This window comes from Chaetura pelagica, unplaced genomic scaffold, assembly GCF_000747805.2.
Source record: "Chaetura pelagica isolate M959 unplaced genomic scaffold, ChaPel_1.0 scaffold405, whole genome shotgun sequence".
NCBI classification, from domain to species: Eukaryota; Metazoa; Chordata; class Aves; order Apodiformes; family Apodidae; genus Chaetura; species Chaetura pelagica.
Window position 1 is genome coordinate 5,244,724 of NW_009953489.1, and position 18,014 is coordinate 5,262,737.

At 45.8% G+C, this 18,014-nt stretch overlaps 1 protein-coding gene across 1 annotated transcript in view; it reads right to left on the reverse strand.

The window, feature by feature from the left end:
• The window catches only part of PRRC2B (proline-rich coiled-coil 2B), a 30,213-nt gene extending 21,602 nt beyond the window's left edge, over window positions 1-8,611 (reverse strand). Inside the window, exons 1-11 of the mRNA XM_009998883.1 lie at window positions 8,443-8,611; window positions 7,342-7,519; window positions 7,024-7,126; window positions 5,971-6,043; window positions 3,503-3,646; window positions 2,606-2,847; window positions 2,098-2,219; window positions 1,499-1,641; window positions 793-883; window positions 496-688; window positions 2-120 (exon numbers count right to left, since the gene is read on the reverse strand). Of these exons, the coding sequence (XP_009997185.1) occupies window positions 2-120; window positions 496-688; window positions 793-883; window positions 1,499-1,641; window positions 2,098-2,219; window positions 2,606-2,847; window positions 3,503-3,646; window positions 5,971-6,043; window positions 7,024-7,126; window positions 7,342-7,519; window positions 8,443-8,557 (1,523 nt within the window). The 5' untranslated portion in view covers window positions 8,558-8,611. The remainder of the gene's footprint in view (window position 1; window positions 121-495; window positions 689-792; window positions 884-1,498; window positions 1,642-2,097; window positions 2,220-2,605; window positions 2,848-3,502; window positions 3,647-5,970; window positions 6,044-7,023; window positions 7,127-7,341; window positions 7,520-8,442) is intronic.
• Between the last annotated feature and the right edge of the window lie 9,403 nt (window positions 8,612-18,014).

Below are 18,014 nucleotides of genomic sequence, written 5' to 3' on the forward strand. Positions count from 1 at the left end.
CCGCTTCCTGGCTCTCTCGACAGCCTCAGAGATCTCAGAGTGCACAAACTTCTGTCTCAGTGGCACCTTTTCTTCTTTATCCTCAGACTGCTGTCTGAGAACACTGCCCAGTGCAGGCTTCTGCTGAAGGAAAAGCATTCCTCAGTAAGCAAGACCCAAACATCTCTTGCATAAGCTTTGCATTCTAAGCTGAGAAAATCCCCTCCTGACCCTCTCCCCTCTATCCTCATGCACAAAACCCCCCTTTTCACAGGGAGAGTTACTCCTATGTGCCTCAATGGCTCATTTTTCTCACTGACAATCCCACTGCTCTGAACCAGCTTCAATTTCTTTTCTCTAGCAGTAATGCTATGCAGATGGATTTTGCTCCAGCTGGATGTAATCTAAGACTTGAGAAATTAATCAGCATTCCATTTTCAATAAAATGTCAAACTGGCCTTGTAAGGACAAGAGATGTGTTGCATCCAGCAGCCCAAGTACACTCACACAACCAACCTGATATTCAGATGCAGAGCTCCAGCCATTCAGCTTCCTTGGAGGCTGCTGTGAATCCTGCACTTTCCGGGCTGACCGGGACAAGCCAACTGATTCGCTCCAGTTCTTCCCTTCCTCCGAGGTGTGTTTTGCATCTGCACTGTCTGCAGAGCTCAGGGACAACTGTCGCTGCCTTCTGGGATCCCAGCTGTTCCTGCCATAGCAACAGCTTTGATATTAATTTGCTATTTGCCTCAAAAAGCACATTTTTTCCAAGTGCCAAAGGCAACTGGAGGTGCAAATACTGCTATTGCTCACCACTTCTGTCGTCCATCTTTAAGAGTTTCTTCCTCTTCCTCATCTTCACTGAACTTTAGTTTCTCAGAGTAATCCACTTCATCATGAATGCCTAAAAAAGCAGGATTGGAAAACGTCTATGTGACAGGAAATAAGTCCCTTCTCATGATAAAGCTTATGCCCTCTCTGGCACTAAACCAGGGAATGCACAGGCTTGGCATAAACTGCTCTGAAAGCCAAATGTCCACCACAGGTACAGGAAACTATGCAGGTAGTGTGGACCCACACTGCTGAACAGCTGAGGTGGTCCCAGAAAAGGAGCAGGAAGCAGCAGGGGGATGGGGACAGCACATGAGGAGACAGACACCAAGCTAGATAGACTGTGTATCTGGGTACTGAATACCATGACTGAAATAGCAGGACTAACACTTCTTCCCAGCAGCCATCCTCCTAACTCCTGCTGTTTGGTGTTTTCAGCTCTTAGGAGTCTTCAGATCCAGTTCCCTGAGTACAGTGTGACGGAAGGATCAGAAGGATCCATTGTGTCATCATTTACACCAACAGCAATTTCCCAACTATACAGACTACTCTTAGCTTCTCTTTCCTTCTGTGGTAGTGAAACACAGCCACCAGAATATCGTGGCTATGGCATGCTTTGGGGAGGAGCAAAGAAGTTTGCTTCAGCTCTTAACCTGTTGCCTGAAGCTGGAGAATGGAAGTACTTTACCTGCCCATCCATCATCTGCATCATTGTCTAGTTCATCCAGCCCCTTCAGGTTCTCTGCATTGATGATGGTGGGTCGAGGTGCTCTCTCCATTTGCTGCCGGAGTGGTCGCGTTGGGCGAGCCATGCCAAGCCTGTTCTCCTTTCTACAGAAGAATGCAAAGAAATGGTTAGAAAAAGCAAACAGTAAAAAACAAACAACATACAGCTGAGTTTGTAAGAGTGAAATATGTCATTTCTACCAGGCACTTATATGCGAGGGCTCCAAGTTTCTCTCCCTGTCCAGCAAAGTTTCTTTCTCTTGTCTAACCTGGTACCCACACCCTAGGGCTTTCAGATCAGAGCTGCAATCCTTCCGGTCCAGGATCCCACACAACTACTTCTCGCATCCACCTGCTCTTCAGACACACAGTGCCTACAGTCCTGCAACACTTCAGACACTGCTGCAGCAAAGTACTGCTTCTCTGGATAAAAATTGGGTTTCCTCTGTGACTGCCTGCAGCTTCACCCACATGACTGGATCCTTGGCCCAAATTCTTGCATAAAGGCTCATGTCACTCCCTAAACCTGCCTCTCCAGTGGAATAGTCATGGCAGCCTTACCCATCCTGGTCGTTCATCTGGTATTGTCTGAAAGGTACTCGGGGCTCAAGCCGAAGCTGAGGAAGGGGGAAAGACCCTCGGTCCAGTGATGCAGGGGTCTCAGATGGCTGTTGTGGACACATCTGGAAGGAGGCAAAACAGGATAGTCTGTTTTCTCTCCTTGTCCAGGAAGGCTTACCCAGATCAGGTTACAACACAAGCACGGTAGCTGTGTCCATGCCAAGGCAAAACAAACATTCCTCATCTGGATGCCTAACAGGGCACGAACTAATGGTTACCTTCTCCAACTCTGGAGAGAAAGTAGCAACTTTTGCTTGGGCTGAGCACATTCTAGCTCAAAAGAGTAAACGCACAACAGGGGAAACTAAAAATAGATCAGGAAAAGGGTCCCTGAGAAAGCCCCTGGGAACTGAAAGTTCAGAGAAGATGTATCTCAGCTGACTTCTTCAACCCACACACACGATAAGAATCAATGACATGACCCAGCTGTGGGGAAAGGGCAACTTACAAAAGCAGGTAGCATGTCATGGTATGTAGGTGGCTGGTAGACATTTCCCATGAACTGCGAAGCCCCTTTGCGGACAGGCTGAGCTGGGCGGAGAGACGGCTCCTTGGAATCGCTGGCGGTCCCGGAGGAGGGGGCTCCGTCTCCGGTGCTGGAGGTCTTGCTGCCCAGCTCAGCAGGGGAGGCGGTCAGAGATGTGGCAGAGGTGATGTTCCTCCCACCGCCCTCCCTCCAACTGGTGACATCTGGAAAAGGAGGTCATCCTGATGTTAACATTCGTAAGCACAGACGGTCACTCTGCCAGGAAGTCTCAAAACTCACTCTGGTTAAGCCCTCATTACACTAAGCATGTAGAAAAACATCAGGGAACAAGGAAAACTTCCTGTATTTATTATCCTTAGAGACCAGCAGCATTTGCCATTACTAAGAAATCCAGACACCAGTGGTGTCCTTAATTTATCAAGAAGCCTAAGTTTCAACCAACTCCGCACCCCACCTCCAGAGTCCTTGCCCTGCAGAACTAAGGCCCACTAGATCATGCACAAACACTCAGAAAGAAGCCACATTACACCACCCACTAATTTCACTGGTGACACCACTAGCCCAGGGGGAAGGGGCCTGCTTTGCAACATCACACAGCAATTTTGATTAAACAATGTAGCAGATGACAGCCCACACTTGGCTGTCTGGACCACAGGGCTCAGCCAGTGACCATCAGCACTACATGTCACCCTGTGGTCATTTGCTGAGCAGCTTGACACATACAAGTTCATAAAAAGATAAAAGGAAATGTAAGGATGGAATATCTGACACTGCTGTGAACTGGCATCCCCTTGCCCAAAGCAAAGTCCATGGGGTTATGAACTGGGGTAAGGAAGAAGGACACAACCCTTCACTTACTCTGGGGGCGGAGGCTTGGTCCTGGCCCATACGACGGATCTAAGGCGCCCTTTTCTTTGCCAGCCTTGTCCTGCACACCAGCTGCTTTCAGCGTCGGAAATTCCTCGGGAGAGAAGGATAACAGTCGGCTTGAGGCCCTTGAACCTGTCAGACAAACAAGCGTGGGACTCAGGAGATTTTTCCATTCTTTCAATTCCCTTGTGAGATCAGCCTGGAAACACATTCCCCGAGAATCTGGGTCTTCAGCATATTTAAACCCAAGTTACTATCATGCCAGCACCTTTGCTCACATTGAAAACACTCTCAGACACTGCCACCAACATGACAACACATGTCCTCACCCAGCACTCCCACACTCCTCACTTGGGATCTTCATTTAAATTCTTGTGTTCAATAAAGTCAGAGTGAACTTTTTCAGCTTCCAATTTTTTTGTAAAGCACAAAATCCAGACTGAGATATCAGTTCTGCCAGGTCACTTAAGAGATGACACACTCTTATCAAGTATTTGACATTTCTATTCGCTCTTTTTGCTCAGATCTCTCTCTACCCTATAAGTCTATTGTTAAGATCTCTGGTAATATACAGAGTGAAAGACCACAGATAAGGACCAACTGCTCTATGCTATACTCCACTCTCCTCCCTGCTGCAGCATTTTTAAGATGCAGATCACTGGCCAGATCAGGCTTGGTTTGTTTCTGGTCATTGGCACATTGTCCTGCCGAGTCATCAGCCACCCTAGAACAACAGTATTCTGTCCACCTTAAAGATCTGCCAGTGACTGGAACACAAAACACTGCAAACCCCCTAAATCTGCTGGCAACACTGAATAAAAGAAAATTGTCAGCATTATTGCACTACTAAACATTTTTTAAAAATCGCTTTTTTGAGAACTGTTTATTGGTGTTACTTGCTCTTTAAAAAGGGCATTTCATACTGAAGACCTTACAAAAGTGTCTCACCTATCTTTATCCTTCCTTGCCCTGAGTCAAGAATCATTGGCTTCTTTAAATAATTTTCACTTTTTGCAACTTGTACACTGCACAAGACCTCCCATCTGAAGACTTCCAGGGAAGATATTGCAACTGCTGCAAATAACTTCTTCAAATACTTGGGACAGATGAGAATACACAAGGAAGACATCTCTCAAATACACCACAAGTACCTGAGATGTGTCAAGAGTTCTGACTTCTACTGCATTAGTCTCCTGAACTAGAATGGCAACATAGGGGAGACTTCCACCCACCCAGGCAAGGCTGCACAGCATAATAACTGTTAACGTGCAGGCACTGACAATTTGCACTTTAATCCTAAGAAGCATCACATCCATAGAAGCTTGGTGCACCTTATTTTTTTTCCACCTTCTAATTAAGCTGCTCTTAGCCACACATGCAACTCTTTTGTTGGGTTGAGAACTTGATATTGCTAAGCATGACCTAGAATGTGTTTTCAAAAGATCTATAAAAAAATTAGATGATCCGATTTCAAAATGACTGTACAGGAGGTCCACACAGCAAGTCTCAAAAAAGTACCAATTAACCCAAGAAGACAGTCTTCCACCCACCAACCTCAGGCAAGCAAAAGTCTCTGCTTTAACATTTAGCCTTTGAGAAACAGCCTCTCATTAAGGGACTAACTTAATTTTGGATAATCTTGTCCCCTCCATTTTTGCAATCTGCAGCTGTCTCGATTCCTTCAAATCTCTCTGCCATTTCACTCAACTGTTCACATTAAACCAGTGGAACTGAGCTGTTATTCTCACTATGGTTTTAATGCTAGTTCTCAGTGCAGCTGGAAGCCACCTCCTGAGTGGAAATGGATTAATCTGAAGACAACTGAACTCCCAATTTATGTTAACACTGCTCCAAGATCCTCAGTCAAGCAGAAGCCATTAGCAGCAGTTACTTAGGAAGACTTACTAGAGAGGCCTCAGTCAAGGTCTAAGCAAGTGCCTCCTTGCAACAGCTCCAGTGCCACTTCCACCCACTGATACAGTAACACCCTTGGACCAAGGATGACATGTACAGCCTCCCCAAGGGTTACCAGGTTGTAGCCTGACTTCTGACCACCTAATTAGGTAAAGCTTCCCATGCTACTAGCCATGGAGATGCCTACATTTGGAATTCCTGACAACCTTTCTCCTTTCTTCTTCTAAACCAATCCCTCCTCTCTTCTACTGTTTTCTGCACCTTTACTACACACTGCTCTGGGCTGATCAAAGATGCTTGTGGGGGAGCAAATGTTTCCCTGGCAGACCTGAACAGATGCAGTTGCACCATTCCAGCCAACATACTGAAGAGATTGAAAACAAGACTCATATGGCCTCACTGTACTGTAACCACGACAGCTGGCTCCCATTCCACACCAGTCTAGACAGGGAAGGCAGGAAGACATGGAGTCTCTACCCCACCTCAAGCCTGTCTGGGAGAAGCAGGCACATTGCAGCTCCATTTCTGTTTATCGTACTCACCACCTTCTTGTCCTGCTGGCTTTCCATTCAGCTGTGCCCATGACTTTGGTCCACCTGGCACTGAATTTGTACTCTGAAAACAAAACACAAAAAAAACCATTGCCCAAAGATGAGTGAAGTTTGAGGACTGCTTCTCATTTCCTGGCTGGCACGTGCTACAGTTTAGATGTCTACATCACCCAGATGCCACTAGACACCACAGGTCTACCCAGCTTCTTGTTGGAGCTAGTTAGCTGCTTCCCATTCCAGTATGTGATGCTACAGCAAAAACCCTCTTCTCTGCCCTGATCTCACCTTACTTACCCTCCCCAACTATTTCCTCAAAACATTTCCTCTTGCTTTCCTCCCTCTAATCAAGCTCTCTCTTTGTTCTGCTGCATTTTCCCAAATGATCATGGTCTAGATTTGATCCATGCTACACCTCAGCTTGAAGGCTACCCTACTTTCTCACACATTAACCACTCTTCTCCTCTTCAAAACATAACTCCTGTCCTGATTTTCCTGAGCCTCAAAGGCTGGGATTTTTTTTTTAAACTATCAGTGTGAAAGCTGCAGTACAGAGGGTCCAGGGTCCCTGTACTCTCTGGGGAAGCTTTCTTCCTTGCCAGTAGCTTCTACAGGTCCTGACACTGACTACTTCTCTCACATGACCACATGTCTTCTTATCAAGTCTCATCAGGCTGGAAGCAAGAGCTGGATCTGTTGTCACCACACTTGATACTTGAATTAGTCCCAAAGTAAAATAGTTTAGAAGTGCTAACCAGCCATCCAACATTCCAGCCATTCTTTCTAGATGAAGACTTTCTTTCTGAACACACTGGAAAGGTAGAGAGGTAATATGCACAAAACTCTTAACTGCAGCACAGCATTCCTGGGACACAGTAACTTGGAGTCACAAATTCTACAAGAATTGAGTATACAGGAGCTGTTCTGTAAATTATAGCCTGCTGATTCCTACTTGTGCAAAGCAACACAGACAACTAAGAAAAAACTCTAAAGCTGACTGGGGACAGGGGAGGCAGGGTGGCAGTCATGGAGGCTGCTTGCACCTACCTCGTGACTGATTGACTGTGTCGGCTTCTGTAAATTGGAGACAGATTTCTGCAAACCCTGCTGCGGCAGCGACTCCTGCAGCTGTGCAGCCGTTGCACTGGAACTGAGAAGAGACAGCAGAGGTGAGATCAAAGGGGAGGGGAGGCAAGATAACAAAATAAAATCTGGCAATAGAGCAGCTGCTAAAAGATCAAGCTATCGTTAGCTCTACACTGGCATGGAGAACAGAGACCTGATCACTGTCAGGTCCAACACACAGCACAGCGGTGCACAACTGCTGCTGTCTGACAACACCTGGCAAAGGGCACTTGTACCTACCTCTTTTGGTCTGGCTGATCCTGCTTGTTTGCCCATCCTGTACCGTCCTTCGGTACTATAATGATGTTGGGGTCGTTTCCTTTGTTCTCAGACTTCAAGCTAGGCAAGTTTGCAGGAGGTGGCATGCGCCGGGCAGCAGCAACTTTCCCAAGACTCTGTAAGCCATGTCTAGGAATAACTGGTAAGAAATTAACAACGTCAGATCACAGAGGGCTATAACCTGCTAGTTAAGTAACCTTAATTAGCACACTGTGGCTGGGTGCAGTTGCAACAGAAGTGTATGACAAGCAGCACCAGTGTTGCTATGTCAACATACAGGTCATTTCCCCCAGGAGCAAGGGAAGCAGCTGCCTGGTGTGGCAGGTGGCTAACAGGCAGCCTCCTGACATGGTGAGATGGAGAGAGAAATGATCCTCCCTAGCAGAAAATGCCCACAATCCTTTATCTACCTGTGCAGATTCTCTTTCAGGTCACCAAGGAGAAGCAGCATTGCCCTTTCATAGCTCTGGGAAACAGCCACTCAAGTCCACCTCTTAGCAGACACTGGTAATTGAACCCAGGAGTCCTGAGGTCTAGATTTTCCAGCACTACCCATCAGATCACATTTATTAAGATGATACTTTGTTTTCTTTGGTTTTCTACTTCTACACTGAATGCAAAGCCAGTGCAGTGTCTCAATTTATTTTGACCCCACCATCGACTTTTGGTCACATCTCCACATCAGAGGCCTTCATTCCTTGCCTCTCACCGCACACAAGGTCTAACCAACCTAAGGCTCTTCAGTCAGCTTAACTGGCCTGTCTTGGCATAGCCTAAGGCCCTGGCCAACCTGACCACTTTGCAGCACAGACATAGGCTAAAAAAAAAAAAGGGCCAACAGTCCCCCAGTTTTTTTGTCTTAATTTCTCTATAATAAGAGCAGCCAAAGAACTGCAGACATTCTCCTTGAAGTCCTAATGAAACACAGGCTTAGCCACCAACACAAGCAGCTCTGCAACCCTGCTGCTTCTCACTGGACATCCTACCCACGGGGCCAACAACCCAAATTAGCTCCGCAACAGTGGAAGCCACCAAAAGGAGCTTTTTGAAGGCATTTCTTACCTGTAGTTCTGATAGCTTCTATTGACTTTCCTTTATACTTATCAAACAGGCTGAGAGTCGAGTACTTGCTTTTCCCATCCTTTCCCTTGGTTATTTGCCCCAAACGATCGGACATTGCGATGAAATGTCATCTAGTAAGGAAATTTCTCTGCGCCGCTCCCGATCTGCCTTTTAGTGAAAGAGAACCAGGAAAACCCCATCAAACAGATTATTTAGCCACAAGTAAAAAGCAAACCACACCCAACTGCTAGAACTGCAGATATCCAGTGAGCAGACACAAAGTTACAAGCTTTTAACCTCCTCCTCTTTAGTCATAAGAAGTCTATGGGATTTAATATTCATCAACTGAATGAAAAGACCTGCAGAACACACTTCTCACAGCATGATTTTTTTTTTTCTCCTGCCACTCCAGTGCTGAAAGAGGTGAGCCTGCTTAAGCATGAGAAGAGAGGTGGTCATCACAGTCCTTGCTTTATAAGGCTAACAATAAGCAGCTATGCACAAGGATACCTGAATGACAGAGAACCACTGTCGTATTATCCCACACTGGAATTTATCACAGTTTCCCACTGAAGCACTGGTAGCCAGGGTTTGTAACGTTTAGGGTTATGGTTCCACACTGGCCACAGTTAATGACTTGTGCCAGTAATTAATGCCTTGAAAGCATCACCTGAAGGCAACAGTTATTTCTTCAAATTCCCCTTTTCCCATCTGCTGGCCCTAAGAGTTCTGGGGTCCAAAAAACTGCTCAAATGAAACATGTTCAAAATCTTGACTTATGAATCCTGAAACCCTTTAAAAAAAAATATCAAATCACATTTCTCTGTTGTTTCCATCTTCAACACCATTCTTAGCTATAAATATACTTTTCACAATGGACATGGTTTGTTAGTTTTTCCCTCTGATCTTTGCTGGCACAACATGCTGTGATTAACACCCTTCAAGCAGGCAGTCTCTGTACTTTCACTTTTTCTAGCTCTTGGAGCCTAGGATAAGGGATGCACACACTGTAGGCCAACATTAATGTCAGATACGAAATTATGTTTACTTTCAGTGGACATTTCTTTCATTTTTTCAAGGATAATTTTCAGTTCTAAATTTGTCTCGAATCTAGGAGGCTAATCTAACCTTTTCACACATAAATGAGATTTCCAGATTTCTTGTTATAAAGACTCTACTTTAAGCTTAAAACTGCCAGCAGTTTTATTATACTATATGCTTAGGTACCATCTTAGTGTTGCAAGTCTGAGCAACAAAAAGGTGAGTGTGTGCGTATATTCAAACACACACACATACATATATCAGACCTTCCCACCCTTCACTCATTCTAAAACTCGTCCAGCTAAAAGCACATTTCAAACACAGTCAGGAATCAAATCTTTCTGAAAGAAACTGTATGACCAGAGGCCACAACATCCATGACCTTATCAAACATGATTTCCAGGTAAGAGGATTAGTCCATCACATACCATAAACAAAATAAAGCAGAGGCCACAAACATATTGGATACAACCAGTTTCAGAATGTACTGCCATCTGCAACAAGTCAAGTCAAGCCTATCTAAAGACTGCTGCCAGGGGGCAAGTATCTAACCAGTAAACCTGGACCACCACATGGGGCTTATGGAGGCAACAGAGCTGGCTGACATTCTGCCTTGTCCTGCAAGAGTAGCAAGCAAATCTTTGGCTTCAGTCTGGTTGGGTCTTTGCTCAGATGATCACCGTGTGCCAAAGAAAACAAAAGTTCCTCCCTCACTTGCCTATTTCCACTGTATTTTATTAGTAGGACAGAAATAAAAGGGAGAAAAAACACTGATTAGCACGGACTTGGCAGGGATGTAGAAGACAGACTAAGAACAATGATCTGTTTGATCTGGCAGAGTTGTGGGGAGCCCCAGACCAGAGCAAACAGCTGCCACACACCAGCCCTCAGCTGTGCTTGCACAGGTATATTGAGCCCTGCAGAGGAAACCATGTCAAGCCTGTTATCAACCTCACACAATCCTAAGCAATAAAATCAACTTTGAGGTGCAAAAAAAAACAACAACTAGACAAAATTAGTAGGCACTAAGAAGAAAAACAAAAACAAGCCCTACGATACCAGGTCCAGGGCTTAGCTGGTTAACAGAAAACCCCCAAGTTCCTGAAAGTCAGCAAACAGCACGCAGGGTGACGCTGCCAGAGAAACCCTGGCAACAGTTATGTAACTGGGTCTCAGCTGCCTCTTGATTACATCTGATATCATTAAAAGGACACAGGAGGAATAAACAACCACTTCAGAGCAGAGGAGCTGGGGACATATCAGGATAAAGCCCCTTGTCAAACTTTCTGGGACAGCCACAACTGCTGGCTGGATACGCAAAATTTACTTTGAACTCCTTCAACACTCTGAAATTGAAAAACGTAAACCACAGCTTTGTCTCTGTGTTACCTGTGGGCTCCAAAGGGGAGAACAAGTCCATGGAGAGGTGAGGCAACTTCCACAAAGAGCTGTGGAGGCATCAAGCCCCCTCGGAGCCATCCCACCAGCAGGGGCTTGGTGCCTGCCTACCCTGACAGCAGTCACCTGCAGATCTGAGCTAGCCCATGGGTGAAGTGGCCAGGGGGGTCACTCAGCACCCAGGTCACCCAAAGCACTTCAGAAAGGTCACAGAGCCTCCCAAGGTTGCCACAATACTGAACTCTTTTCTCACCACATAGTCAAGCATGGAATCCAGGCAGGAATCACCAAGGCCTTCCAGTCTTGCAGAATGAAGCCATTTCTGATAAAAATCAAGCCTACCAGCCTGTACACTTCGTATTAGGAGAGCTAGAACCAGGAAGCACATGCTGACCAATGCTGACAACTGAAAACTGACAGTCTTGGTAAAGCCTCTGACCTGTGCTCAGGGTCCCCACATCTAATAGCTGGCCCCAAATAAATAATTATCCTCTGTTACAGAGAATAAAAAAAAAATCAATCACCAGCATTTCCACAAGGCTTCTCTTTGGGTTCATAGAGGTCTTTGAGGGAAGGTTTGTTATCAGTTTTAGCATGGAGCTTAGCTCTTCCATTTCTCAGGACCAGCAAGGTCTCCTGTAATACCCAGGAACAGCACCAGAGTGCAAAATACTGAGTGTCTCAGAGGCACCAGAAAGCACTGCAGTATGACCAGTTACAGCAGAGGCCCTAAGGTACAAGAACTGCACCAGAACTGCTTCCTGGGCAGAGAACTTCACTACCCAGGAGTCCTCCTGTCCACATGTGTGGGTATTGACCCTAACCGCCTGTTAAAGGGCTATGTTAAAATCCAGAGCAACAGTGACATGTCAAGTGCCAGAGCACACAAGTCTCGGAGCTACAGCTGGGATCTGCCGAGCACAGGAAGGCTATCCTGGAAAAAAGAGCCAAGTGGAAACCTTGAGTTACCAGTACTAATGACAACTGGAAACCCCTGATCTGAAAACACAGTGGAAAGGTGAGACTCCTGACAAATGGAATTGTCATAGAATCACGGAGTGGTTTGGGTTGGAAGGGATCTTAGAGATCATCTAGTTTCAATCCCCTTGCCATGAGCATGGACATCTCCCACTAGACCAGCTTGCTCCAAGCCTCATCCACAAAAGACTCGTGCACAAGAGCTTTGTCTGCAAAGCTCTTTGTAAATCTATGGATGAAGGGGGCTGTGCTGCTGTTTTATTCACAAGACTTCAATGGAGCTTGAATACCTGGAAGTTAGCCAGCCTTAACTGAGCAGGGCAAATAGGACTTAAAAAAGTTAACACACCCACTAGAAGGAATCACTTCAGCTACTCACACACCACTGAGCTCTGCAGTGAGCACCATCACTGGGGCAAAGGACCAGAGACCACTGCAGACCTCCACTCCTTTCTCACTTCACAGCAGCAGTCATGAACACAAAACAAAGGAAGAAGATGGAAATTAGCAGTGAAAAGGCTTCTCTCCAGAATCAGGAAGATTTTTTTTTACCTGAAATTTTATACAAATTGGTCAGAAACTCACAAGTTGCAAAAGCAAAATAAACAAGTAGTACTTAAAGTTGATGTTAAACTGAATTCTACTGTGGTTTCTAGTGTTACTGGCAACATGAAACATTTTAAAAAACATAGCATAGTTTTACAGTAGATTAGTGATGTTTACTCTTATTTGAATACACAGTCAATTTTGCTGGTACTTTACATAGCCAAACATTTATCTATCAACAGGAAGATCCCACCACTTCTCCAGTAACACTTCCCACCAAGAATCACCTCTTTGTGAAATGATCACCACCTGCCTCAGCAATGAAAACACACCACTGGCTGCCATTGGAAGAATTCTGGTGACACAGTGTGACCAGCTGCCCTAGGGGCTTGGTGCCAGATGCACTTAGATCCTGTAGAAGTTCTGCTTGGGCCAGGCAGGGATCATCAGCCTAGTGGGGAGGACAGTATTCAGTTCCTAGGACAAACTGCTTAGTATGGAGAGGAGCAACAGGAGATTATCAACATTGAAGTACAAAGTAAGTAAGACCAGTGAAGAGGAGCAGAGGCTGTAATAAGAGTCCAGGCCACAATAAGCCACTTGCTGTCATTCTGCTGCATCGTTTCCAAACGGAGCTGCCAAGATTTGTTGGTACACCTGAAAAAAGGGCCTGTAGGGTCCTGCATGTGGCACCAAGGCTTGCCAGACAGGGAGAAGTCACCAGTCTGCAGTGAAGAGAAAAGACAGACTTCCTGTAGCACAGATGGCTCCTGGCTCGCAAGGGGGACCCTCCTTGCTTAGCTGAACAGGTATACTTGGCAGGTACTGGTTCTTTTATTTCTGCAAAATTCCAGCTTTTCTCTACATCTCCCATGAACCTCCTCTCCTTGTAAAACCAGGGAATGGGAGACCAAGATCACATCTCTCATGATTTACTGCAGAGGTATGCTGTTAGCTGAATAATAGTGTAGGAGGCTGTCTGCCAGAAGACTTGCCCGCTGGCCAGCCCCATTACCAAGCCTCTCAAACCCCAGGTTTGAGACATGCAGCAGAACCACAAAGAGGGAAGGCTGAGCCTTCTGGACAGTGTATCTGTCTCCAATTCTCCGGCATGGAGCTGTACGAGCAGAGATAAAACGTGACAGCAGGGGGACCAGACAGGGCACGTCCTGTTAAGATGAACTGACCTCATGTTCTCAGCTCTGTCTTCACCAAGCTCACCTGGTGCCCCCTCTCATAAATCTACCAACCGGGTGGGAATCACAACTACTGCTAAAGAACCACTGTACAGTTCTGGAGAAGACAGGTCTCCATAATCTCAGGTTTGGCAGGTGAATAAAAAAGTCTCAGCTCTGCTAAATAGCTTTCCCAGAGCTGGGAAGGCTGGCAGCAGAGACTGGCAGCCAGAAAGGGTCGATTTGTAGCATACTGTAAAATAGACAAGGCAGACTGGAGTCTAGAGAAGAACTCAACTGTATATACACAAAAACATCAGTGAGTTCTGTGGTTCTTTCTGTAAGGGCTGGTCAGACAATGCCACACCCTGAAAAGAAGCCCTGACCTACAGTAATTGAGGATGCAGACAAAGATAAGATTACTTCATCCTGACTATGCAAGACTATGGCATGGAAAAAAAAAAAAATCCAGCCTAAAAACTGGTCCACAGCAAGTACTTGCAAGATGCTGTGCTCATGAAACTCCCCCTTGTTTTCAAGCAGCAGAAAACCCAAGGTGTGAAGTAAATTTTTTTGAAAGGAATGTCTACCTACAGCAGTCCTCCAGAGAAATGGAGCCTGTTTTCTGCCCATCTATCCCATCATGCCAGCTTGTCAGGAAGGAGTAACTGTACCTCTAATGCAACAAGAAGCACCACAGGACTTTAATTCCCCTCAGAATCAGGATCTAATTACTGCAGGGAGGCAGCAAGCTATCTGACAAAAGCACCAACTACCAACATCACACTCATTGCCCTCTCATCCAGGTGTTAAATGAGACAAGCCCCAGTACAAACTGACTCTGATGCCCCTATCTATAAACCTCACCAGGATCAGAAACCCTGACTTGCTGTAAGCATTCTGCAGCAAGAGGCAACACAAGTAAAGGAGAGTATTACTTTGCTGCTTCACATTTCAGAGGCAGAATCCACACAGAATAGAGCAGCTCAGTTCATCAAGAACCACCTGTGGCTTCAACAAATCCAGTCCCCAACCAAAGTGACCAAGTGATCCCCACAAGCTGCCTGCACAAAGGAAGGCTCATAGTCAAATACAAATCTTTACCCTTAAAGAGTTGTAGTTAAGCTCTGGCACCTCCACAATCAAGGCCCAGAGTTACCTACAGCCTCCAAAGAGACTCTACCTTCCACTTTGCCCTGCTCAGGTTCAGAAAGCTCCTGGCAACATTCAGCTGAACTGTACGGTAAACTGGGCATTTAGGTATCTGAGCAAGAACAACAGCCTGAATAGGTGGTAGGGATCTCCTGACAGGTAACAGGGCTGGTACTATCAGTCCTATTTCACAGGCTGCGTAATCAAGGCACAGAACCAGTCTGCTCAAGTAACAATGTAGGCAGTGCTAGATATCCCAGAGCTCAGCTTTCTGCCTCACCCACCCAAACCTGCACTGCCGGGAACTCAAAGAAAATGCACCTCTTTATCTCCAAGGAGCAAGCTGTAAAGATGAATCAAACAAGGAGGGAATGCATTGCAGCAGCATCTGCTGTATCTAGAACAACCTCTTCTAGTGGAAGAAGCTGTCCACTGATGACCAAAGTGGACCCAGTTCTGCTCAGGCCATCACACCAGGTCTCAGAACAGACAGTTCAAGGCAAAGATGTTTCCATCACTAACAACTAGACCAAACACCTCTGCATTTTAAGGTCGTGAAATTGCCTTAGTCCTGACACCTCTGCTACCCACACTTTCAAAAGTCACAACAGTAATGATACATACATAACTGAGGTCAGATACAGCAAGAGTGGCACAGGTGAAATGCCCATGCTATCAGCTCCAGAACCCAGATGTATGCCCCCAGGTTGTTAGAAGCAGCTTGCCTTGGAGAGCCCTGCACAGCCAGGGCAAGGACAAGCAGAAAGATGACAATCACCTACTGCCAGAGAACAGATGCATTCTAAGGTACAACCACTAAAATTCTTCCACTGAAGTCACAAACATTTCACAAATCTTTTACCTGGTCCCAAGCTCAGCAACTTACTCCATCCCTCAGCAGTGAACATCAGTTTTATTGTTAACAGGCAGAGAGGAAAGGAATCAGATGTTGCAGCTGCAAAAGATGAAAATCAGAGCAAAGCAGGCAGTCTTGAGGGTTAACAGTTCCTTTTTCAGGAAGAGATACAGCTCTCTCCACACAAATGCCATCAGCTCTTGACCAAGCTGCTCTGTTTTCTCTGCAGGCTCAGGAAAGATCACACTGGAATGGACAGGTGGGTGTTCCTTGTGCCAATGAGCCTCACTATCAGATGTGGGCTTTGGTAACACCTCTCTGCACTCTCAGGCTGCAGGGCCTGAGCTCCCACTCAGGTTATGAATAAAAGGTTGTATCTTTATAAAGAGAAAGACTGGAGATAAAACCCAATGATATTAATCAGCAGGCAGTAAGTGATGATCCCTCACTACACACACAGGGAGAGGTTCCTGTACACCTTTTCTGAGCAGATCCCCCAAGTTCTGCTCCTCCCCAAGGCACTGATGGGAGCTCTTCTCGCAGGCAGCTTTACAGCCAGACAGGCCAGCACCAACACACACTGCAGGGTACAAAGCTGGCCTGGCAAGAGATTAATAGATCTTTCTCTATCAGATTTTTCCAATTTCCCACAGCCATCAAGACTGTTAAAACCATTAATAAGATTACAAGCACTTCAGATAACCCTGCAGTTCATAATCACTGCAGATACCGAAGCTTCCAAGGAAGTATTCCTCCAGGTTCCCCAAATATAACAACACTAGGGCAATACAGCATTTCGTAGCAACCCTTCTTACAGGAACCCTCGTCACAGTAGCTATCTGTATTACAGATTAATTCCTAACAGGAATCTGATGGGAAAAGGAGACAAAGTGGTAAGGTACCATTACTGCAGTGTGGTTCAGTACTCTGAAGGCAGGAGCTTTAGGTAGCTTTTCTGGGGAGCTTAGCAACTCACACTGTGCATGGGACATCTGAACTAAGTGAAGCTGGATAGGATGTGAAAACATTTCACAGGTGCTTTAATTTACAGAGATATTTGCAGCACGTTACTGACAAGGTGTGTGTCATCACTTCTAGATTCCAGACAGAAAAATGATATGGCAGAACTCTGCAGCTATGCTGAATGGCACAGCAAGAAACAGACCCTCTATCTCCCACTTTCTGGGGCTGAAAACCACTCTCTGAGTCAGTGCTTTCCTAATGCTGTGGGGCCAGGAACAGCTTGAAGCCCTGTTCAAGAGAAGTTTCTGGAGGAGAGGTTCCACATGCCAGGATGGGGAATGCTGTGAACACCTCCTAAAGCAACCACCCCTTTTAACTGTAACAGGATCACAGGCATCGCTAAAGGTACCGTTTTGCTCAGATGTAGAACAATAACACTATAATAACACCCAGATCTCATGAATCTGCTCCTAAACGATGATTTTTGCTGTCTAATTGCTAGGTGGGAGCTTGATTTCAGAAAGTTATTTCAGAGAAAGATAAAACCATACTTCACACAATTCCAGCCATGAAGCAGCATTTCTTGAGCATGTCCCTACTCCCCTGCCTGCCTCACAGCCTACTCCAAACTCTGAACAAGAACAGTCAAGGCTTTTGTACGGGCTCCCAACCCACATACAGGTAGGAAGAGCTGTAGAACCTACCCCAAAGCAGAATTCTTCAAAAAAATATCACTATAATCCCACACAGAGAGTGCCTGTGGGAGGCAAAGTCCCAGTGCAAGCTCTTTAAATCTGTCTCCATTCCTTGCAGCAACTTCACTACAATTCCTATCCAGAATGTCTCAACAGCTACCTAGGAAGGATTCCTCCACCAAGCCTGTTACAACAGGGTGTAACATCTGCAAATAGTATATAGTTTGCTCCTCTAACCTGCTGCTCACCTGAAATCCAAAGGCTAGCGAGGATGCTCCCAATCCTGTGGACATCTGAGGTACTACAGTCCAACAGAGTAGTTCTATTGGCCAGATCCTAGGGTGCTGTTACAAAGTCCTCACTTTCTTCCTGGTATTTTTCCTGTTTTTCTTCACAGGTAAGCCTACCTCACCTTCACCTCTCATTTTTGCAAGTTTTAAATCTGGCATTTACCTCTTCCCTTTCACTCAAGGTGTGGTTGTTCTTACCAGTCCTACACAAATTAATTCCTGCAGGCTCTTGGTGGGCTCTTTGTCCCCTCCAGTTTAACAACACTTTCCTGGTAGTATTTGGAAACAAATCACATCACTGCACTTTGTAAGTACAATGACCCCCTGCAAAACTGCACATACACCTTTTAACACCTCAAAAACACCTTCCATCCTCACTTTTGGGAGATGCTTTTCAGGCCACACTGTCTTGACTTTGTAACAAAGGCACTTAATTTCAGCAGTGAGAAAAAGCTGTTCTGTGAGAGCTGCACTCCCC